Raw genomic sequence first — 25,097 nt, forward strand, 5'->3', positions numbered from 1 at the left:
ACAATAGATAGACGCCAGGAAGTATTTCTTTACACAAGGTTTTCAACAGCTGGAACTTGTAGGTAGGAAAGGTCAGAAAGGACACAAGGCTCATTTAAGAAACCGTTTGATGTTGAAATGGGAAGACGGAATATTGGCATTCTGGATGGATCAGATCTAATGGGCTGAAGGGCCTTCTCCCTCCGAACCTCCCTTGTGGTCTCACAGAATTGCTCTGCAACGTGAGCATTGGTTCAGATAAAAATTGTGATTTGATATAATAATCCTTACATTTGGTAAAGCGCCACTCACGTTGGGAAAGTATTTCACAGAATTTACTGCAAAAAGGTGCAGTGACTGTGTTTTTTGTGGGCAAGCACAACAGTCAATTTGCACACAGCAGTGTCCCACAAACAACCATGGAGCTGAACCAATTTTATTTGGGTTTATCATTCTTTTTAAATAGTGCCATGGGATCTTTAATGTCCATCTGGACAGTCAGACAGGGCCTCAGTTTAACATCTCATCCAATAATGGCATCCCAACAACGTATCATACTCCAACATGTATTGGAGTGTCAGCTTAGACTATATGAGTTCCAAGTCCCGATGTGGAGCTTGAACCCATGACTTTTTGACTCAGAAACGAGAGTGTTACCAACTGAACCAGACTGACAAACAATGCATTAAGTATACCTCACCCACAGCTTCATTGTATGTGAATTATCAGGTGAGCTCACTCATGGGCTAAAAACATTTTCATTCAGAGAGATCAGATTATTGGTCTGAATTTGATGTGCTGGATGACATAACATCCAGTTTATCTGAACCTCTTGTGATCTTGCAGTGTCAATTTCATGGCGGGAATCATGTTTAGAACCACCTGTGATTAATAATAATATGCTTGCATTTGATATAGCGCCTTATCACGTCTTTGAGATGTCTCAAAGCGCTTCACAAAATATACTATAAAATGAATTAACTGTATATTCTGTGGGCAAAATGCGACAGTCAATTGTGCAGAGCAGTGTTCCACAAACAGTCGTGGATTAAATGACCAAATCATTATTGTTATTTTTGAAGGGATTAATACCCCAGGGAAAGCGATCCATCAATTGACTAACAACCGGATTCCTATTAACTGCTAGGTAAACAGAGACGTGTGGAATAAGGAAACTTGCCTAACATTTTGCCCTGCCTAGGAATCAAACCCAGGTACTCTTGCAGGTCCTCTTGCTTGCGAGGCGAGTGCTCTAACCAATAATCTACAGACTTCAAAAGTGCATTTTTCTCCCATGTGATCTGGAGCACAAGATAATTTGGTTATCGATTTCATCATGTAATTCCTTCTTTACATATGTATTTACATGTGGTTTACACATCTTGCATAATGGATCCTGCTGTACACCTGTATTTACACGTTTCCCAAAATAGATCCCAGTAGTTTTGGAGTAGAATTCATACTGTTTGTGATTTTGCCACACCAATGAAGAAACTTAATAGAGTGTGTGTTTTTTCTTTAGGAAGGAATGAACATGCTGCACTGCGCTGCACAAAATAATCACTCTTTAATTGTGGAATACATCATTAAGGATCTGCAGCTGGATTTGAATAAGCCCATTGAGGTATTTAGTTCTCAACTGTAATTATAAACAGAGCTGTTATAGGAAGGTCATGACCCAACTGTGCAGCGCCTTGGGACGTCCTCCTGACGTGAAAGGCGCTTTATAAATGGAATCTTGTTGTTGTTGTTGTTGTTGTTGTCATTGCAACGGATTCATCAACATTAAAAGAGAAATTTCACAAATGGCGTGCTGCTTAAGTTTGATTTGAAGACTGGCTAAGAATGTTTAGTGTAGGATATAGGGGCCAGTGTAGGAGAAATGTGACAGGCAATGATAGATATCAGCTGTTGACTTAAGTGTGTATTGTGTGAACTGACACTAATATGCTGTGATCCACTGGGAGGCAACTTCAATCTCTCCTCACGGTGACTCAATTGGCCCAGCCATCTTGACAATGTCGCCCACAAATTAATGCAAGGATTATTATTATTATGTTGGTGTCGATGTTTATTGGTTGAGAAATGGATAAGGACACAATGCCCAATAATTTAATGATTATCAAAATTTTCACTCCAAACACTTCTCTGTTTACTTTAGGGAAGAAAGGAATTGAATCTGTCATCATGAAATGAAATGGTTTTGGTAGAATCCATGGCTTGACTTACAAAGGAAACAACACAACAACTTGCATTTATATAGTGCCCTTCACATGGGGTAGTGTCCTAAAGCGCTTCACAGTGGTAGAAAGTCCACTCAGCAGCGAAGCTTTGGGCAGTTGAATGAATCATCACCACAATTTTCATCTCAATATTCCAAGTGTCTCCACCCTAGGAATTTGCAAGAAGTTCCACCCTTTAAGTTATTAAGATCCTCACCTACAAGGCCATTCACGGCCTTGCTCCCTCCTACCTCTCCGACCTACTATCCCCCTACCTACCTGCCCATACCCTCCGTTCCTCTGGCTCCGGTCTGCTCCACATCCCCCGCCCCAACCGCCCTACCATCGGTGGCCGGGCCTTCAGCCTCTCAGCCCCTAGGCTCTGGAACTCTATCCCCCAGTGCCTTTGCCTTGCTTCCTCCCTCCTTCAAGGCCGGTCTGAAGACCTTTCTCTTTGACCGTGCCTTCAGCTCCCCTCTCGACTCTCTTCCCCCTCCTCTCTCCCTCCCTTCCCTCCCCTCATCCTGACCATTTCCCCCCTGCTCGGGTCCTGACCCAACTGTACAATGCCTTGGGACGTCCTCCCGACGTGAAAGGCGCTCAAGAAATGGAATCTTGTTGTTGTTGATGTATTTATGAACAATGTAAACCATGACGAATTTAGAAATAAACACTCTTGAGAATTCCTCTGTTCACTACCACAGAGGAGCTTGTTTTTCTTTTATTAACATCTTTCTTTTATGATTATCCGATCTGCTAACCCCACATCAACCCGTCCGCTCCCTCCGCTCAGCAGGCTTGGCCTGCTCCATGTCCCAACACCCAGCCCGCCAGCCCCCACCATCGACAGACGGGCTTTCAGGCTCTCTGGCCCCACCCTCTGGAACTCCAACCCACATTCCCTTTGCCTCGCTCCCTCCCCTGCCTCCTTCAAGGCACGCCTCAAGATCCTCCTCTTCAACTGTGCTTTCGGCCACCCTTCTACCCTCTCTGCCCTCCACTCTCCCTGATCTCAACCCCCCACACTTGGGTCCTAACCCTTAATTCCCTGACTGCTTAGCACCTTGCGACATCCTCCAAATGTGAAAGGCACTTTACAAATATAATTTTGTATTGTATTGTATCTTCTGCATCTTATCCTCAATGCAACATTCCTGCATTCAGAGACTTGCGCTGGTCCAGTAAAAGATGAGGCAGTGTTTGCAAGGTGCAAGTTACTCACACTCAGACTTTTCTACATTTTCTTTCAGCAAGGTAAGAAACCATATCACTTGGCTGTTGAAAATGGGCATGTCGAAATGGAAATGCTGTTGAGGGAATTTGCATGTAGCACACAGGAGAAGGACAAGGTAATAATCCCTGAATGCCTCCCACTGCTGTCACTTCTGTGTTGCTTTTTGTATTTTGCTTTTTTATTTAAATCTTCATCCTTTTCCTCTGATGTCAACTCTTCATCCTTTTCCTCTGATGGAATTTTATCAACAATACGAGTTATCAAGAAAAGAGGCAACTCTTTCTACACATCTTTATGTAATATCTGGGAGGTTTTGAACTCTTATTCATACGTTTCTAGTACCATAACATCTGTTCTACATCCTCGCTCTAAATCTATATCTTTAGTCTATCTTATAGCGGTGTGAGTTATAGGTTTTCATTTAGACTCTAAAATATTATATACTTGAAAACTCCTTCCTTGTTGTTTTGTCTATCGCTTTTCCGGGGGTAATAATCCCTTGAAAAAAAATTTGGTCACTCAATCCACGACTGTTTGTGGGACACTTGGCTGCCATGTTTCACCCACAAGCCATACAGTCAATTCACTTTACAGTATATTCCTTAAAGTGCTTTGAGACATCTTGAAAATGTGAAAAAACGCTATATAAAATGCAAGGTTTCTTATTCTTATTATAGCTGCAGAGTTGATGTGTGAAATTGGTCATGACTGATCATAATAATGACAAGCCATTGTTCTTGTTGGCAGGAAGGTAACACAGCACTGCACCTCGCTGCGAGGAATGGTCACTCCACGATGGTTGAGGTCCTTCTGAGTGACTGGAAGCAAGTGGATGAGAAGAATGAGGTGAGGTCTTAACTACTCTAGAATTAGGGGGCATGGAGTTGAGTACAAGGGAAAATAGAACAAGGGAAATGGACTTCATAAGGTGATATGGTTACAGACTCAAGAACAAGAAGAAATGGTCTCCAGAGCAAGAGGAACAATGGGAGACTATCCTCCTTTGGAGGCAGAGCTGGCTTCAAGGTGACAGATTTGGCAACAGAATATCTGAATAGAGTTGACTCTGTTTGGCAGTCTTTGTAATTCAGCTCCTGAGCCAGTTGGGTTAACAGTATTCTAAGATACTGCTGATGATACCACATACACATTTTATGTAGAGTAGAGGCTGTGTGTCATTTATGTGTCAAATGTTTGTGTGAAAGATTTTATCTGCTTAAGCAACACATGATGCTGTGAAATCATTTCCTTATTTTTGGATGTTTAAAGCACCATAATGGTTTTGTACTCAAATGGTGCAACTATCATATGGACTAGTATTGATGTAGAATCCTCTTCCACCACCTATTCCTTCAAGTCATTGCTCCTTGACCATGGCTTTTGGTCGCTAGTCCTTACCCTTTGGCTCCCAATCCTACTATCTACTTACCTACCTCACTATAATGCATTACAAAAGAGCTTGTGCTATAACTTCTAATTGTCTAGATTGCAAAGCCTGTGAAGGTTTGCAAATGTTTTTCAGATACACATTAATTAACAGTGTCATCTTCCTACTAGGAGGGCCAGACTGCATTCTACCTTGCTGTCTTAGGAGGACATCAGGAATGTGTCCAAATGCTGCTTGACTCAGGCAGTGACATCAACACATTGGCAAAGGTACCTCAGATGCATTGCACTCTATATCACACATCCACTCTTCATTAGGTTCTTTTTAACAGACGTGTAATTTAATTATGATACTTGCATTTGATATGCAACAACAACAACAACTTGCACTTATATTGCACCCTCCACCCAGGGTAGCATCTTAGAGCAATATACTACTACTACTACTACTAATAATAATAATCCTTGTATTGACATAGCACCTTATCACATCTTCAAGACGCCTCAAAGTGCTTCTCAGAATATACTGTAAAGTGAATTGACTGTATATTTGCGAGTGAAATGCGGCAGCCAATTGTGCCACAGCAGTGTCTCACGAACCGTCGTGGATTGAGTGACCAAATTATTATTGACCAAACATAGCACCTTATCACATCATTGAAATATTTCAAAATGGTTTCCAGGATTTAATATGAATTTTAGCGACTGTATATTTGTAGGTGAACACAGCTGCTAATTTTTGCACAGGAACATCCTACAAATCAGCCAGGTAATGAATGACAAATTTTATCTAAGGGACTATTGGCCAGGACACTGGGAAAAATTCTCTTCTGCTTTCGAGTAATGTCATGGCATCATTAATATCCACCTGAACAGGAAAATGGGACATTGAATTGTCCTTTCATCCAAAGGACAAGACCTACAATACAGAACTTCCTCAGCAGTGCATTGTAGAATCAATCTGGAGCTCAAGTCCTGATGTGGGGCTTGAACTTTCACTTCTGACTCAGAGGCAAGAATGCTACCACTGAGCCAGGTAGACACCTTATTTACGTATTTCATAGTTCACCTTCGTGCTCATATTATTTTGTGTTTTCAGATTTCTTTTTATTAGTAAATTAAGAACTAGATTGGAACTCATAGTCTAAGTTTGCTGAGAGGTGACTTATTGTTGGAGGTGGTGTCCTTCAAACAAAGTATTAAACCAGGCCTGTCTGCCTTGTAGCACCGTTTAATAATAATAATCCTTGCATTTGATATAGCACTTTATCAAATCTTCGAGACTTCTAAAAACACTTCAGAGAATATACTGTAAAGTGAATTGACTGTATATTTTGTGGGTGAAACACGGCAGCCAATTGCACACAGCAGTGTCCCACAAACAGTCGTGGATTGAAGTGACCAATTTATTATTATTATTTCTTCTGAAAATATTTTACCCCTGGAAAAGCGATCCGGCAATCAACTAACAACCAGGTTTCTACATGACACTAGGAAAATAGGGGACATGTGGAGTAAGGAAACTTGCCCAACATTTCGCCCTGCTGGGAATCGAACCCAGGTCTCTCGCTTGTGAGGGAGCTACAGGAATCCACATTTAAAAAGCAGTTTCTCCTGGTGTTCTGGCCAACAGTCCCTCAGATAAAACTTGTCATTCATTTCATGACTGTTTGTGGAATATTTCTGAGCAAAAATTAGTAATAATTGGTATTCATCTAACATAACATGTAGGAGCAGGAGTAGGCCATTCGGCCCTACGAGCCTGCCCCGCCATTCAATCATGGCTGATCTTCTAATCTAACTCCAGCTAATAACCTGACCCTGCCTTATCCCCATATCTCTTAATCCCTTTTGCAATAAGAAATCTATCTATCTCAGTCTTGAATATAAATCTCTACAAATCTATACATATATATTATATATATTTATTTTGGTCAGCTGGGTGTCTGACACAAGAAGAAACCAATCACCATGTTTAAGAGTATCCAAACCAAGCTGAGATTTTCATGCATCCCACCTACACATGGAAATCCCAGAGATAGATTGTGGAATGGAATGTGCACACTCTCCCTGGAGAGATGCATCCTGCTTAGCTAATTCTGGAAAGTATTTGGTGCAGGTTGGCAAGAGCCAAGGCTTGGGGACCCAAGAGTGTGCTTTGGGGTATTAGTGGAGTCGAACCAGCTAAAACAACATAGCTTTCCATTGATATTGCTGTCTGACTAGCTTTCCCACTGTTTGTCCAGCGAGGACCACCCTACCCAATTAGGGCTTTGGGTTGCCAGGTTACCAAGGGCTGAGTGGAATGACTCCCTGCCCAGAGTGAAGCTTTCGGGGATGCCGCCCGGCGTGGAGAGCGCTGTATAAATGCAAGTTGTTGTTTTTGTTTGCCCTTCTGGGTTCTGCTGATGAGCTGATGTGCTGTCATCAGCAATGCTCTGGAATACAGTGGACTTGCCTGGCTCAGGAACAGGACTTCCGAGACCGCCACAGATGGCTGGCTCGATTTCAACATTGTGTTGCCAAGCATGTCACCTTGGAGTTAATTCAGCTCCAAGGAGACCCTGCTTACTTCACCCCCCACCCCCTCCCAGGAAGATAGTCACTAGGTGATCGTTCAACATCTGACAAACGCAGGTTTGAGCCTCACTAGGTGAATCATAGCTACAAGGAACTCCCTGTGAGCTGCCCGGTGGCCAACGAAACTCAGCATAAAATGTGTGAGAACATTGCCACCATCTTACTGTCTGCAGCTCGGGCACACGTCCCTTCCCATTGAGGAAGCTCCAGCCTTCTCCTTGTCCCCCAATCTCTCCATTCTACTGCTTTCAACCATTTCACCCCAAAACTCTGGAACAGTCTCCCTCAATTCCTTCATCTTTCCCCATCTTCAGGATAGCACCTGAAGGCCTTTCTCTTTGACTGTGCTTATGGTCACGTGCTTCCTCCCCTTGGCTCAGAGTCGTGCTCTGCCACTGTCAAGCGCTCTGGGACCCTACCCTACATAAGGGTTGCTATATAAATGCATGCTGTTGTTGTTGCAATCTTGACTGGTCTTGAAGGTGTGTTGGAATGCCACCTCCCCCCAACAATGGGATCCATCAGATGCTCGCAGCTCATGGTATTGCATTGCCAGTTAGCAAGTCAAGAATACACAATGAATCATATTAAAGCCAGAGTAAATGTCAGTTTATCCCCAGATTTGCTTCACATAAAACTCTACCAACTAAGTGTCAGAGACTTTCATTCCACTTTGTCTGGGCTGGATTTGATGCCAGATCCCAGGAGTGGAGTCTTGTAGATCAGTGGTAAGAGTACTCGCTTTGCAAGCAAGAGACCTGAGTTCGATTCTGAGCAAGGTGAAACCTTGGGCAAGTTTCCTTACTCCACACGCCTGATAATAATCCCTCAAGAAAAAAAACAATAATAATTTGATCACTCAATCCATGACTGTTTGTGGGACACTGCTGTGTGAAATTGGCTGCCGTGTTTCGCCACAAATATACAGTCAATTCACTTTACAGTATATTCTGTGAAGCGCTTTGAGACGTCTAGAAGACGTGAAGACCCCTATATCAAATGCAAGGATTATTATTATTAGTGAAATCTTGTGTGAATGCTGTCCCTTTTGTTTTAGTTCTTCATGTAAGAATTAATATCCATTTAAAAATGTGATATTCTGTCATTTTATTTCAGACCAACATGATTGCTTTGCACAGAGCAGCAGAGAGGAACGATATTTATATGGCTTCACTGCTCATTGAGGCCGGAACTGAAGTGAATGGCCTAAACAATGTACGTTTCACACACTCAACTCATGTTAAGTCCACATACTGTATATACCACTGTAAGATACAATTCCGTCATTGTCTCATTTTTCTTGTAGCAAATGGAAACTGCCCTGCATTTTGCTGTCAGATGCGGACACCTTTCGATGGTACAGCTCCTCATAGAATCTAATTGTGATGTTAATGTCTTAGACTTGGTAAGTATTTCTGAAGCTCTTTATTCTGTGCGAGAAAGAAGAGTTTTTTGCTGCAGTCGGGAGCGTACTCTCAGCGTACCTCTCCGAGTAAGTGAGAGTGCCTTTTTCTGGCTTGCTCGACTGCTCTTTATGATAATAATAATCCTTGCATTTGATATAGCGCTTTTCACGTCTTCTCGATGTCTCAAAGCGCTTCACAGAATATACTGTAAAGTGAATTGACCGTATATATTTTGTGGGCGAAACGCGGCAGCCAATTGCGCACAGCAGTGTCCCACAAACAGTCGTGGATTGAAAATGACCAATTTATTAGTGTTTTGTTTTGGAGGGATTATTATTGGAGTAAGGAAACTTGCCCAAGGTTTCGCCCTGCCTGAGAATTGAACCCAGGTGACTCACTTGCAAGGCGAGTGCTCTGACCACTGAGCTACAGGAACAGGCAATGTGGGCTCTGAGCTTTCCTGCCCAATTCTCAAATATTTCTGTTACGTCTTATTTCTGTCAAAATATTTCTGTCAAAATCGAAGAAAAACAGCAAAGTAATACTTTACGCTTGGAAGCAAATGGAAGGCAATCCTCCTGTGAACAGGAACGGACCTTCCCCGTGTATAATGGATTTGGTTAATGGATGGATTTTTAAATATAGTATTTAGCTGATGTTTTCCGTGCTTGATCAGCTAGAAGGGGCGCAAAATCTATGATCTTCCCTGAGACAGAAAAAACTTACCTGATTGTCTGGCTGAGTTTCTAAGCGGCTCTTCATTAGAAACTATCCCTGCTGTTAATCTCAATGCCAAATTGACCTTCTGTCTCTCAGGTCCCACTGTGAATAAACAAAACCTTCCAATAATTTGGCAAAGAAATGCTAGAACTAATTGTTTATGGCTGCTGATTGCTGACATAGAATTCCATGAGATATGGTACTGATTAAGATGATTGAATGTCAGTGCTTGATCCCTAAAATGATCTCCACATTTAAAGACCAATGCATTGTCAGTAGAACGGAGGGGAGGAACAAGCAACATGATCTGAGAGCAATCATAAATACCCTAGAGTGTTGTTGGACATGTTTTCATTAAAATCAATGTTGTTTTTCCCTCAAGAGAAACCAGAACCCATTGCACTTGGCAGCTGAAGCTGAGAGAGCCGATTTGTTGGAGCTTCTCCTGATAGCAAACACCGATCTAAAGCAAACAGACAAGGTCAGTCTTTATGGTGGGGTGTGTGAGATGGCGTAAACAACAACAACAAATTACATTTGTATAGCGTGTCTCATGTCTCATGGGAGGACGTCCCAAGGCGCAGGATAGTTAGAGATTTTGACCTGAGCTGGGGCTTAGGATCAGGAGTGGTGGAGGGCAGGGTGGGTAGGGGTAGGAGGGTGACTGAAGAGGATGGTCTTGAGACTCTGTTTTCCCTCATTTTTATCACTCTCCTAAAAAACCCCATACAAACTGCACTCACAAGTACATAACCCAGCGTACAAATATTCAGATATGCAAACATATCTGATCAAAATGATCATAAACATTCAATAAATAGAAATAATGGTCACCTTATTGGCATCCCAAATTGTTAGTAACTTCACCTACTCGGTGAAGTCATTAACAATTTTGGATGCCAGTTTTGCTGGGAGGAAAAAATCCCTGTCATTAATCCTCAGTAAGGCTAAAGAGACTTCTGTCTCTCTGGATTAAATTTTTGACACGCATTCACTGTGATGTGGGGAATTAAATCATATTATAACAGCTTGCATTTATATAGCGCCCTTCTCACGGGATAGCAACTCAGAGTCTCATAGTGGTGGAGTTTAACTCCGAGCCGGGGAGTTAGAGGAGGTGATAGTAGGCGCAATCGAAGAGGAAGCTCTTTAGGTGTGATCTGAAGATAGGGAAAGAGGGGGCAAGGCAGAAGGACTGAGGCAGGGAGTTTCAGTTCTGTTACAGTATTATATTATCTATTAGTTAAACTAATATACAATCAGGATATTTTAATTGTTCGCACTAAACTGCTGAGGTAAATGTTAAAATTTTAAATAGGATAATGGTTTAATCACTGTTAAATGTACCCTTCCATCTCTCTTTTATTTCTATTCTTTTTCCCACATTCTCGCTGTTTTTCTCATCTCAGAGCCTCTTTGTCAATGCAAGTGCTGTGATTTTTATGTCTCCTGCTGTGTGATGCTGTCATAGCAGCTAATGTGGCAAGTCACTGCTCTTTTTCCCTCATTGTTGTCCCTCTCCTAAAATACCCCATGTAAATACCACTCACAAATATGTAATCCAGCAAACTGATGTCCAAATATGCCCCCAAAATGATCATAAACATTCAATAAATGGAAATAAAGGTAGCCTTACAACAGTGTCGGTGTCAGTCTCACACAGGAGAGGAAGGAAGAAAATTGACAGAGGAAGGGAGTGTCAAATTGAATTACGCAATAAACTATTAAACAAGGCTTCCGGGAAAGATGTGGGTGTGTTTGTTGTCTAAATATCAGAACAATTGGGCATACTATTTAGCCAGCAATGGCTAAAGCAAATAGAATATGAGAGTGTCTTAATAGAATCCTGGTCTCAGTGTTGTGAGCTCAGTCTGGATTTCTATAATCAGATTACCTTGAGGAGACGCAAACACACTGCTGGGCCTGAGGTTTTAAAATAAAAATGGTTTTGCACCAGCATAGCTGCAACTGGTGCAAAACCCATTTTTATTTTCCTCATTATTTTCCCCATTGTTTTTCTCCTCTCCAGGTTTGACGGCTGTGTCTCATACTGCATTACAGTTTCACAGGTATCCGTTGTACTACAGCTTCTTGCTCAACCGTGAAGGAAAAGCTGTCAGCCTGACCCTGATCCTGTCATCACCTGACACTCCTACAAGGGCAGCTATTTTAATTCTTAAAGATCCCACCATTGGGTTTTTAATGTTAGAAAAGAGGCCGCTGTTCACTGGCTGATTGCACCAATGCTCAGGCGTTCTGAGCGAGGAGCTCTGAAATTAGGGGTAAGTGTCTGAGTGCAATGTGATTTGGATACACTTTTGCTGTATCTGGCTGGCACATGCATTGCCATTGCCCCAATTAAATCCAATGAGATATTGGACAGAGCAACTAGAGATCACTGCTCCCAGTTATGAAGCCAAATCAAGAAAACTGTAAATAATTCATAGAAGGACAAGGATTGCAATGCATCCCAAATCACTGATCTGTTGGAAGTTTGGCTGAGAATTGAAATGGTTTTCAAGGGCAAGAAGATTTAAGGGAATGGATAGTTTCCAAGTTTTTTTTTAAATCATGAAGGCACTGAATGGGGTGGATGTAGATAAATTATTTCTGATGTGGTGGAAGAAGCTGAGAATGAACTAACAAAACCGCAATATAAGCATTACTTGAGGAGGAGACACATTACGCTTAGAACTTAACATGTAGAATGGGTGTTGTTTAACGCAGTGACCTTAGAGTCAGTTGAAGCCCTTGGACTAATTCCTGACTCAGTGACTCTGGAAGGATACACATTGGCAGTAAGACAGGAGCAAGTTGGCCATGATCCAAGCTGGCGCTGAACGTACAGCAGACAGTAGGATGAATTACCTGCACTTTCCAATCTCTACATTTCAGCAAATTACATTCCACTCGATGAGAAGTCATAACAACAACAACAACAACTTGGACTTATATAGCGCCCTCCGCGCCGGACGGCGTCTCAGAGCGCTTTACGGTTTAGGATCCCAGGACCGAGCCAGGGGGAGGAGTGGGAAGGTGACCAAAGGAGCAGTCGAAAAGAAAGGTCTTCTTCAGAGAACTGAAAATGGGAAGGGAGGGAGAGGGAACTGAGAGGGAAGGGCCTCACAAGATGCAAGTAGGCAGGTCTGCCCTGCGCACTTTAATATAAATGGAAGAATAACCAGAATTAAATAACAACTCTGTTTGGTGTGATTTGGGGGCAGATTTCAATTAAGGAAGTTATCCATCCATGTGACTCGTGTGAAGGTTAAGCAGTGGTTATTACATGGTCGGTCATTATTTAGGAGTGCCTCATGATCTGTTCAGTCTTAGGGACTGGAGTGTACTCATCCCATAAAATTGAAGGCTGACTAACTTTACTTACTCCCCCTAGTCACAATCCCAGCCAAGCCGCCAGCAACTATGCCTTCATCTCACAACACAATCATAATGCCTTCTCTCCCTAATCGTCTGCCTTGCTTCCCTCCATGATCAGCGATCTCCATCCCCTTCCGCTTGAAGGACTTTGTGATGAAAGGTGCTATTTAATGTGCAAGTTGTTATTGCTCAGACCACACTTCCCCACCTACTGAAACTAACATCTACTGCACAGTGTGGGAGTTAACAGTAAATCTAGAACCAGTCCATCAATCTTTTAATATTTTTGTCTCCGATCTTTTTATTACCCTCTCCTTTCTTAACTGATTCTCTTCTTTATATCTTGTACCTGTCTCCATTATCCTTCCTTGTCTCACTTTAGGGTATTATTCTACTGTTTGTTCATCATATAGCACATTCAATATTGTTGGCTAAGATCTACTCAGCAGTTTATCCATGTTTACAAATGCCTAGATAACATCTTAGTAATAATATTACATTATAAATTATGGAATCAAGGAATTTTGAAGCATGGAAACAGTCCATTTGTACCTTTTTTTGGTCAGCCGAGTGTCTGACACACGTAGAAACCCATCACCTTTCTTAAGAGTATCTAAACCAGACACAAAATTCCACGTATGTCATCTACACATGGAAATTCCTGGAATGGAAAGCGGACTCTCTCTCCCAAGGGACTCATCTTGCTTAACAAATTCTAGAGAGTATCAGGCACGGGCTGGCAAGAGCCAAGGCTTGGGGTTTCCAGGAACATTTGTTGGGATACTGCAGCTAAAATGAAGTACTTCAGGACATCCCCTCAACATGAAAGGCGTTTTACCAAATGTAAGGATTTTAAAGATGGCATACTTTACAGTTTGAAAGCACTGTCTGGCAAGCTTCCCATTCGTTGTCCAGCTGGGCCATCCTACCCTTTGGAGCCATTAGGAAGAATCCCTGTTCCCAGCAAGTGGAGTCCTGTAGCTCAGTGGTTAGAGCACTCGCTTTGCAAGTGAGAGACCTGAGTTCAATTCCAGGCAGGGCGAGACCTTGGGCAAGTTTCCTTACTCCACACGCCTAATAATAATCCCTCCAAAACCAAAAACAATAATAAATTGGTCATTTTCAATCCACGACTGTTTGTGGGACATTGCTGTGCGCAATTAGCTGCCGCGTTCGCCCACAAATATACAGTCAATTCACTTTACAGTATATTCTGTGAAGCGCTTTGGGACGTCCTCCCGACGTGAAAAGCGCTATATCAAATGCAAGGATTATTATTATTATTATTATAAGTCATCTACCCCTCCAAGTCCCTCAAATGAGCTAGGCTGGCTGGGGGTGTCATAAGCAGTGTCCTGGAATATTGTGGGCTTAGGATCTAAACTACCAAGACTGTTACAGAGGATTGACTCGATTCTGACATCATGTTGCCAAACAAGTCATTCAGGAGTCAGCTCAGCTGGATGGCAGGTACCAGGAACTCCTGAGAGCTTCCTGCTGAGCAGCACAATTTGATTTGAAATGCATGAGAGTATTGCCACCATCTTGCATTGTTCCAGTCCATTCAGCCCAAATTGTCTGTGCTGGCGTTTCTCTCCATTAAGCCACCTAATCTAAACTTCCTTTATATACTTCACATTTATGAAATGAGCTGTGTGTGGAAGAGTATGTCACCTTCTGAAATGGCAGCTCAACTGTTGCAGTTTTGAGGAGCAAAATCTGTGTATTTATGCGTTTAGCTGCTGATTGATTACCAAAAACACAGCAAATAACATTATACTGAATTCAATCTCAACTGGGAATAATATATTCAAAAGAAGTGTTCTTTCCCTCCAATATCCTTTCTCTGCAGCAAGGTAAAACTCCACTGGGAGTCGCAGCCAGAGGCAACCACATCATTATTGTGGATATGATTATTAAAGCAGAAAGATATTTTGCCTGGAAAGAGGTAAGTCACCTGGGAGCTGCTCCTTAGAGAACAACAAAACAAGGTTTAGTAAAAGCTTTGCTTTCCTTTTTGTTTTACCATTTAGTTGTCGCAGGTTCTGACTCATGACTGTGGAGCGTTGCTTTCTTGCTGTTGTCCTATATTTGCTTAGGCACAGAGCACAAGTACGAGAGCTTGGGAACCCCAGAATGTGTGTTTGAATTAAACCCGCACAGCTTTCTAATGAGAGCACTGACTGGTAAGCTTCCTGCTGCTTATCCAGCTGTGACCATCCTACCAGTTAGGGTTTGGGCTGGAAGGTTAACAGGAGCTGAGTGGAAAAAATCCCTGTCCTTGGTGACCTCCAAGGTTTCCACCTCCAAGTTCTGCTGACAAGTCAGGCTGGCTGATTTGTCATCAGCAGTGCCTTAGAGTACTGCGGACCTGCCTGACTGACTCAGGAACTAGAATACTGAAACTGCAATACACTCAATTCACCTTACAAAATAGTCTGTGAAGTGCTTTGAGATGTCTCAACTACTTGATAATTTGCTGTATCAAATGCAAGGATTACATTAGTATATTAGAATGCCTTTGGAACTGATTTTAAGAAGCGAAAGAAGATCTTATATTAGGTTTAGACTATAAGTTTACAGGTGACTCCAGCTCCGTTTTGTCAGTATAAACAAACAATATGAATCTATGAATATGAATATAAATATGAATTTATATGGTGTCTTTCCCGTCCAGAGGATGTCCCAAAGCACTTTACAGCATTGGCTGGTCACCTGAACTGGGGTTGGGAGTTCGGGGGAGGGAAAGATGACCCAATACACTGTCAAAAAGGATATAAACCACAGAGAAAAATAGATTTTGCCCTTTTAATTAACCCAGCAGTGTTTGTCCATCCCTAGTTCCCTCACTTGCTATCATCACTCAATTTAGATAATACTGTGTGTTATGAAATGACCCGTGGTTTATTCAGATGTGTGCAGGCAGTCAGAGAGGCAAGCACTGTTTGAGAGAAACAACCACAAATTTTCACGTAGGATTAATCTTGGAGTGCGGCACAGTGGTGGGATTGGAAGAACGTGCAGGCACATTGTAAAAGAATATTAAGCAACAGGCTGCATTGAGATGTTATCAAGAAAGGCAAAACGGACTTCAAAACCCTGCAGTTTACAGAGCTTGAAGAGAGCCTCACTCACTAATGAAGCTGAGATAATTCTTGCCCTGATGACTTTAAGGATGGGTGCTAGCTCCTGACATGTTTGTATATGAGTTCTCATTCAGAACTCTGCCGCCCGCATACTGACCCAGACCAAACTCCGCACCCACATCTCACCAGATCTGGCCAGGCTCTACTGGCTCCCCATCACCGAATGGATCGACTTCAAGATCCTCACATTTGTGTTTAAATCCATTCACTCCCTGTCACTTTCCTACCTCTCCGACCTCCTCACTCCCCAGTCCACCACCCTGTGCCTCCACTTGACTGGCACCCGCCTCCTGCTTGTCTCTCGCACCCTCTGCCCCACCAATGCAGTTTGCGCTTTCAGCCACGACGCCCCAAAACTCTGGAACACTCGCCTTCAATCCCTCCGCCTTGCCCCCTCTCTCCCCTTTTTCAAGTCCCACCTGAAAACCTTCCTCTTCGACCGTGCTTACAACCACCTGCCCCTCTCCACCCTGACTTGGAGTCAGTCTCCAGACGCTACCCTGCATGGATGGCGTTATATAATTGCAAGTTGTTATATAATCAGGTCAAACTAGATTATCTTCTCCAGTCCCTTTGAAAACCACTCTTTCCAGATACATGAAACACACAGGAGACCCATTGTAATCTAGCACACAGAGGAGTATCCACAATAATGCGTAAAGCACCAAGAAAGCTGACAGCTTTCTCCTAAAAACAATCTTTCAGGAACAGCTTCATAATACAATAATAATCCTTGCATTTGATATAGCGCCTTATCACATTGTTCAGACATCTCAAAGCTCTTCACAGAATATATTGTGAAGTGGATTGATTTGTGAATTTTGTATTTTGTGAAATGCGGCAGCCAATTGTGCACAGCAATGTCCCTTAAACAGTTGTGGATTGAGCAACCACTTTGTTTTCTTCAAGGAAGGTTGCAGGTGTCAGACTGGAATTGACAGCATTTTAGGTCAGTCACACTTACTGGAGTGTGGGTACAGTTTTTAGCTACTTTGGATTCAGTAGCTTGACAGTTTATTCTCCACCATTTACACATTACATAGAGTAAATGATGCATGAAAATCAGAGCAGAACAGGGACCTTTGCCTCTCCTTGCTGGCTTTTAGCTAATTATCACCTTAAGTTTGAACCCAGTCATTAAAATAGGAACAGATAAAGAGTCTGATTGATAGTGAGGACTTATTATATTTATACCCAGTTTCTTGTAGAGTTACACTTTGGATGAGTGGAGCTCAGGGTAATGGAGGTGCTTGTTGTGTGTGAAAGTTGTTTATTATTAACTGAACTATCTGTTGACAAGACCATAACAAAGCAAGTTCTCTCCACAAAATACATAGTCACTACACTTTTCAGTATTCAGTACTATCCACTTATCTCAAACCTGTTTATATCAACGTGGATTGACCAAGATCCACCTCCGGCCTCCTGCTTGTCCCTTGTCCCCTCTGCTTCACTATTGGCAGCTGTGCTTTCAGCCACTATGCCGCAAAACTATGGAAGTCTCAGTTGGAATACTGTGTTCAACTCTGGGCACCGCACTTTAGGAAAGATGTCAGGGCAAAGGAGGTTTACCGGGATGGTACCAGGAATGAAGGACCTTAGTTATGAAGAGAGGTTAGCGAAACTAGGATTATTCTTCCTGGAGCAGAGAAGATTAAGAGGGGATTTAACAGAAGTTTTCAAGATCATGAGAGGATTTGATAGGTTGAACCGGGATAAACTGTTTCCACTGGCATGTGGGTCAGTAACCCGAGGACATCGATTTAAGATAGTTGTTAAACGAAACAGAAACTCACTCAGCGAGCTGTTCGGATCTGGAATGCATTACCTGAAAGGGTAGTGGAAGCCGATTCAGTAACAACTTTTAAGAGAGAAGTAGATCAATATTTGGAGAGGACCCAGGATTGTAGGGCTATGGAGAGAAAGCGGGCCAGTGGGATTGAGTTGGATTACTCTTTTAGGAACTGGCGCAGACACAATGGGCCGAATGGCCTCTTTCTGTGTTGTATGATTCTATGATTCTATGAACTCTCTCCCTCAATCCCTCTGCCTTACCTCCTCCTTTCCCATCTTCAGATCATATCTGAAGATTTTCCTATTTGACCGTGCCTACAGTCACCCCTTCCCCCCACACCCCCTCCTGGCCCCAGCTCTAAACCCCCACTGTTAAGCCCCCAAGACACTACGCCTCATTAAAGGTGATATATAAATGCAATAAATAATATATAAATGTGGTTATTTATCTCATACAGTTAACAAGAACTACTACCAATTACCTAGTGAGGTTGTCTTTAACGGTGAAGCTATGATATACTTTTATGTTTCAGACGCATCAAGATAACACTGTAGTCCCAGTCGCAAGTTACCCATTAAGCTTCAAACCAGACCGTACCACACAGACAAACCAGCTGCGCACAGCCATGTGGAACTTAGCAAACCACCACCTGAAACCGAAGGACTGGAAGAAACTTGCGTTCCACTGGAATTTCACTGAAGAGCAAATTAAAGCAATTGGGGAGCAGTGGACGGGTAAGAGCAAATATCAGAAATACATAGCAGAGGGAGAAATTCTGGGTTGTCAAATAGAACGTTTACCTTTCCATTTTAAAAATAATTCCTCCTTAGAATTCTCTCCCCTGCATTTTATCCCATTCCCTAAAACCACAATGCTATTTCCTAACATCTGTTCCAACACTAAAATCTCTACCCTATTTTTGAAATGCTAGTTTCTAAAACCTCAGCCTCTCCTCTTAAACCTACTCCATCCCCAAATTCTCCATTCCATCCTTAAAATCTCTGCTTCATTTGCTCAAATCTCTTGCATGCTTTAAAATATCCCACTTAAGCAGCTCAGGGAATGATAAATGGAATGAATCTCAGCATCTTTACTGGCTCCAATATCTCAGCAATGAGCTTTCAGCAAATGAACAGTTAGGGGTCCTGGCTTCTGATTTTGCCAGCCAGTCATGACAACTTCAGGCCTGCTACATGTGCTTTGACCCCTAAGACCACCATCAACGGCCAAGCCTTCAGCCACGATGTCCCAACCCTCTGGAACTCCCTTACTATATCCATCTGCCTCACTCCATTTTTATTAATCTTCAAAAATCTCCAGAAAAACCTATCTCTTCAATTGTGCCTCAGTCATCTTCCTACTCCACTCCCCTCCCTCCTTGGTGTCTATGTATTGTGCATTGAGGCGTTACCCAATGTGGAAGGCATTATATACAGAGTGACCAAATAGTCATGATATCTACCCTATTATCTAAAAAAAACGTCATTTCTTTAAGACTTATTAGACATTGTAATGGTATCACACTTTTTTGGTCACCCTGTAGATATAAATAGATGTCACATTGCCTCTTGAAGTTGGTTTCATTTGAATCCCATCCTAGGCTTAATTGTGTCTAAAATCCTTCTTTTCTGTACTGGGTAAACTTAACCCATTATTTAAATACATTTTCATCAACCCTTTATGTGCCACAGCTCATTTAAAAACAGTAGACACCTCTGAATTGATTTGCATCTATTTATATGTGTAAATTTATTCATATGGTCTCTTGTGCCAGACAGTTTCAATCAAAATTCGCGTTGATCTCTGATCTGACAATTGGGCGACAGAATTTATTTTTGTACAGCAATAAAATCAGCTGGGAACTCAAGCATTTCCCTGTTTGATATTTCAGGGCATTTAAGAACTGGTTCTAACCACTTTTGAGGTACCCTGAGTGTACAGGTGTCTGGATCCCATCCTTTTAAATTGCAAGTGGAATCCAAATCCAAGGAGAAACATATAACTGTGCAAGTGCAAACTGACACTTGCAGTTATTTCCAAGCTGCAATTTCAGAAGCTCCCCACTGACCTTCCCCTGATGTCTGGGGAGGTCCCTGACAAGCTGTCAAGGCAGCTTTGTCAGAGCAGCCTCCAGCCCCCAGGTGCTGTTACCTCTAGAGGTGAGAGGCATTGGTTTCTCATGAGTTAACAATGTTTGTTTATATTGTAGGTATTGGACTGTAGCTTGAGCGTCTGTTATTTGTTTCAACACATTATGATGCCCAAATATTAAAGGAATGTAAGAACAGCACTTTGGTCATTTGATCTAACTAGCCCACACCAAATTGGATTTATATCAGCTCTTTCAAATCAATTTCCCCTCCTTTCTCTATACCACTTAATATCCTTATGTACCAAATGTTTATCTGTCACTCTCTTGAAATCTTCAATGACAAATTGGTCACTCAATCCACAACCGTTTGTGGGACACTGCTTTGTGCAATTGGCTGCCATGTTTCGCCCATAAAATTTGCAGTCAGTTCACTTACAGTAGATTCTGTGTAGCACTTTGAGGCGTCTCAAAGGCGTGATTTCACCCACAAAATATACAGTCGATTCACTTTACCGTATATTCTGTGAAGCTCTTTGAGACATCTCAGCAATGTGATAAGGCACTATATCAAATACAAGGATTGTTATTATGTTCTGGATCTGGACACATTATGAACAATGATTTACCTCTAGCCTGCCTCTGTGGCCTTCTTCAGCAACACCATCTCGGCTTCTCCCTTTGCTCAGCGAAAATTGGCTTCTTCGTGTCCCCTGTCCAATCTGCCATCATCAGCCACCCTCGCTCTCTTGAATTCCATCTCGGAATCCCGCCAACTTGTTCCCACCCTCCTTTCGTTCAAGGCCCATCTCAAAACTTACCTATTTAACCACATGTTCGGTCATCTTTCCCCTCCGCACCCCCTCGCCTCCCACCCCCAGCTTGGATGCCTAGCCAGTATTGTCAAGTGCTTTGAGACTTTATCCTGACATGAAAAGTGCTATAGAAATGAAATAAATACATTTGAAGGGTATGGGAGAGAATGAGGTGTGGGAGGAGACTCATGTGGAGTATGAAGAGCTGCCTGGACTAGTTGGACCGAATGGCCTGTTTCAAAGCTGTACATTCTATGTAAATCTATATATATATATGTAAATTAAACAATCTACTTATTATTATAGAGATTCCAGCACAGAAGGAAGCTATTCAGACTGTTGTGCCTGTGCCATTGCTAACTCCCCTACTGATGCTATCTATTCTAATTTAAACACAGAAGTTGCTGGGAACACACAACAGATCAGGCAGTGTCCATGGAGAAAGGAAAATTAGTCATTTTCCTCTCTCCATGGATGCTACCTGACCTGTTGCGTGTTCCCAGCGACTTCTGTGTTTATACCAGATTTCCAGCATCTGCAGTACTTTGGGTTTTGCTATCTATTCTAATCTATTTTTCCTGTTCTTTCCCTGCACCCTTCTTTGAGCATTGATTTAATTCCTTGTTCAAGGTATTTCCAATCACTGTGTATTTGAATGATTGTGATAAACCACCATGGAAATTCAACCACAGAATAAAAATCTCTTGAGCTTTACATTATAGATCTACAACCCAGATTGCAAGTCACTCTTCGCATCTGGTTCTAGAGAGCCACAAATGTGGGAAATGCACTGGAGCATGCAAATGTGCTGTTCTACCGAAAGGTCACACGCATGTGAATTTTCTATTGTAGTTATATTCTTCCTCGTTCTTTAATTGTGGATCAAAGAACTACAAAATGCTACAGGTTACAAACATGGAGTTCCCCTTTTGTGCATTTAACTTTTTTGTTGTAGTTACCTTCCCAGTCTCTGTGATGCCTCATTTAGTACAATAGAGGTATGCTCATGGAATTAGGTCTGACAGGCAGGACTTGAACTAATAATAATAGGTCTGCATTGGCAAAGTTGTTGTTAAACTGAGGTCCCGTCAGCTTGTTCAGGTGGTTATTAAAGATCCCATGGGACTATTCAAAAAGAGAGGGAGTTTCTCTGGATGTCCTGGCCAATAATCCCCTAAATAAAATTGGTGACTCGTTCCATGGAGGTATGTGTGCAAATTGGCTGTGCGTTCATCCATAAAAGACATTGTCACCGCATTTTACAGCATATCCTATGAAGCGTTAAAGACATCTTCCCCTGATGTGAAAGGCGCTATACCAAATGTGAGGATTAACGTTGTTATCATAGAATATGACCCATTAAATATACTTGTTTCCATCAAGTATCATGCCCCAAAGTTTGGGCATTTTAATGTGCAGAAAATAGTCAACAGGAGTTTAGTCACAAGCCAATAACCTTCATATAAGTGGATGTGTTAAGGCTGGGGACTGCCTGTGTAAAGCCTATTCTCATTCAGGTTTATTGAAGGAGATCCTTTAAGAACATCTATTTCTGTTTGTTTAGGAACGAAAAGCTACAAGGAACATGGTCACAGGACATTGCTGATCTGGCTCCATGGAATTCTATTAACTGGCACAAACCCAGTCAAAGGCCTGTATGAGGCCCTGATCAGTATTGAACAGAAGCAATTAGCTGGTAAGTGAAGAATGTGCAAGTCTAGAACTTTAAAATGTGGCATAATGTATGTGACTCTGTCCTTAAGACAACTGAACATAATTAGAAATAAGCTGTTAAAATTCATTTGTATCCATGTTCATCTAACCAGCACTGCTCGTGAATGAAGTCGGCATCCCAATTACTTTAATGTTTATAGAATATGCTACATTCATACGCTATGTTCACCCACAAATTATACAGTTACTCCACTTTACAATATATCCCGTGAAGCACTTTGGGATGTCCTTGTGACGTGAAATGTGCTATACCAAATGTAAAGATTATTATTGTTATTATTATTATTTCCATTGCAGTATCAAGTTGTTTTTAAATGAGTCTAGTGTCCTGAGATTAAATGGATGGGTAAAATTCATGACAAGGAACAGCAGTAGGCTATTTATATTCCTTGCATTTGATAGAGTGCCTTATCAAGTCATTGAGACTTCTCAAAGCGCTTCACAGGAAATACTGTAAAGTGAATTGACAAATGAGTTGCACCATTTTATGAGAACATGGCAGGTCTTTTAATCACATTTCGCAGTCTTTTCTCCAAACCATTTAATATCCTTACTTCCCAAATATCTTATCTAGCATCCTTTTAAACATTCAATTAACTCTGTATCTGTGGCCTCTGGGGCAGATTGTGGAGTAGTGGGTCAGCACCTTGCATGTTGGAGAACGTCCCAAGGTGGGGATTGGGGAAAGTGGAGAGCTGGGGGGAAGCAGGGTGATTGAAAGCACGATCAAAGAGGAGAGTCTTGAGACAGGTCTTGAAGAAGGCAAGGGAGGGGGTGAGGCAGACGGACTGTGGGGTGGAGTTCTAAAGGTTGGGGGTGGGTGAGGCAGGCTGGAGCCTGCTGAGCGGAGGGAGCAGGCAAGTTGGTAGGGGGTTAGAAGGTCGCAGAGCTAGTGGAGAGCAAGGCCATGGAGGGCTTTGAAGGTGAGGAACAGGATCTTGAACTGTATCCTCTGTGTGATGGGAAGCCAGTGGAGTTGGGCAAGGATGGGGTCACGGAGCCTGGTGCGGGAGAGGACATGGGCTGCAGAGTTCTGGATGATCTGCAGCCTATGGAGGGAGGAGTTGAGGAGGTCAACAAGCAGGGAGTTTGTGTAGTCAAGCCTGGATGTTATGATTGCGTGTTTGAAGGTTTTGGCGGCCTGCGGCGTGAGACAGTGGTGGAGCCCGGACATGGGGGAAGGCAGAGCGGATCATGGCATAGATGTGGGGGAGAAAGGATAGTTGAGGGTCAAACAACACTCCAAGGTTCCGGACTGACTCAATAAGGTGGAGTGTGCATTCTTGGATGGTGATGCTGTCAACGCCTGAGGTGTCCAGGCGCTGACGGGAGCCACTCAGGAGAGCCTCGGCCTTGTTGACGTTCAACTGTAGAAAGTTAGCTCTCATCCAGGACTTCATATCCGACAGCCATTCTGTCAGGACAGCTGTGGTCCTGGAGTCAAGGGTGGAGGCAGAGAGGTAGAGTTGGGTGTCATCCGCATACATGTGGAAGTTGACCCCATGTCTGCAGATGATGTCACCAAGGGGGAGCATATAGTTATTGAAGAGGAGGGGACCAAGAACAGAGCCCTGAGGAACACTGCAAGAGATGGTGCGGGGGCTGGAGGAGAAGCTGTTTGTGGAGATGAAGGGGAGACAATATGAGAGGTAGGATCAGAACCATTCATGGACAGAACCATGAGCTTGAGGTGAGAGGAGAGGCGGTGGAGGAGGATGGAATGGTCAACGGTATTGAAGGCAGCAGAGAGGTCAAGGAGGATGAGGAGGCAGAGGGAGCACTGGTTGCAGATGGACAAAGTGTCATTTGTCACTTTGACCAAAGCTTTTTATGTTTTAAAATGGATAAAAATATTCACTTACTTCTCACTTCTCCCTCTCTAAAAGGAGGATGGATGTTTTGGTGCTGTAGGCTCTATATTAAAAGCAAGAATTACCATTAATTTATCCCACTCGTCAGAGGTACCTACAAGGATGTTTGTGCCTCTGGTGTTGGAGAGTGACTATCTCCTTTAATTTTTGAATAAATCTTTTGTCTAATGACTGACCTTTGAGTGTACTCTTCATGATTCATGGATTAGTCCCACTGAGCTCTTGCTTGCAATTCATTCCAGTTCAGCAGGATTAGCATTTTACACCTCGTGAATTATTAGAGGAGTTCTTACCTCTTATATTCAGTGGAACTGTTGTTTGTGCATAGGGGTGTGTTTAAAAGAACAAACAAAGCAGTGATTACTCAATCCTTCTGCATTCTTTTGTTATGAGACAAGAACAGATTTCAAAGAGCTGGGCTAGTTGCCAATGGCGCAATTTTCTCATTTCACCTTTGCTTTGCTTTTAAAGTGAAACGCCTGCACTATTTTAAAGATTACATTCACCTCTGTCAACCCAGTTATCTTAATTTATAATCTCTTTATGCAAACTCACCCTTAAAGTTCAGAAGAATTGCCTAATTATCTCATTCTTTGCAGGATGTTTCTGGAACATTTAACTGTTGGGTTTGCCTTCAATAAAAACATTCACTTTATTATTTCTAATTTACTTTTATGTGATGGCTGCATTTTTGATTCACAAAGTTTCATTATTTTCATCAAGAATCATGTAAGAAGTTCAG

General features: G+C 42.4%; 1 protein-coding gene across 1 annotated transcript in view; it reads left to right on the plus strand.

The window, feature by feature from the left end:
• The window catches only part of LOC103186395 (ankyrin repeat and death domain-containing protein 1A), a 33,679-nt gene that overhangs the window by 5,113 nt on the left and 3,469 nt on the right, over positions 1-25,097 (plus strand). Inside the window, exons 4-13 of the mRNA XM_007905392.2 lie at positions 1,502-1,603; positions 3,452-3,550; positions 4,183-4,281; positions 4,993-5,091; positions 8,518-8,616; positions 8,708-8,806; positions 9,910-10,008; positions 14,758-14,853; positions 18,379-18,580; positions 22,315-22,446. Coding sequence (XP_007903583.1) covers positions 1,502-1,603; positions 3,452-3,550; positions 4,183-4,281; positions 4,993-5,091; positions 8,518-8,616; positions 8,708-8,806; positions 9,910-10,008; positions 14,758-14,853; positions 18,379-18,580; positions 22,315-22,446 — 1,126 coding nt within the window. The remainder of the gene's footprint in view (positions 1-1,501; positions 1,604-3,451; positions 3,551-4,182; positions 4,282-4,992; positions 5,092-8,517; positions 8,617-8,707; positions 8,807-9,909; positions 10,009-14,757; positions 14,854-18,378; positions 18,581-22,314; positions 22,447-25,097) is intronic.

Source organism: Callorhinchus milii, unplaced genomic scaffold (genome assembly GCF_018977255.1).
Source record: "Callorhinchus milii isolate IMCB2004 unplaced genomic scaffold, IMCB_Cmil_1.0 Scaffold1, whole genome shotgun sequence".
NCBI classification, from domain to species: domain Eukaryota; kingdom Metazoa; phylum Chordata; class Chondrichthyes; order Chimaeriformes; family Callorhinchidae; genus Callorhinchus; species Callorhinchus milii.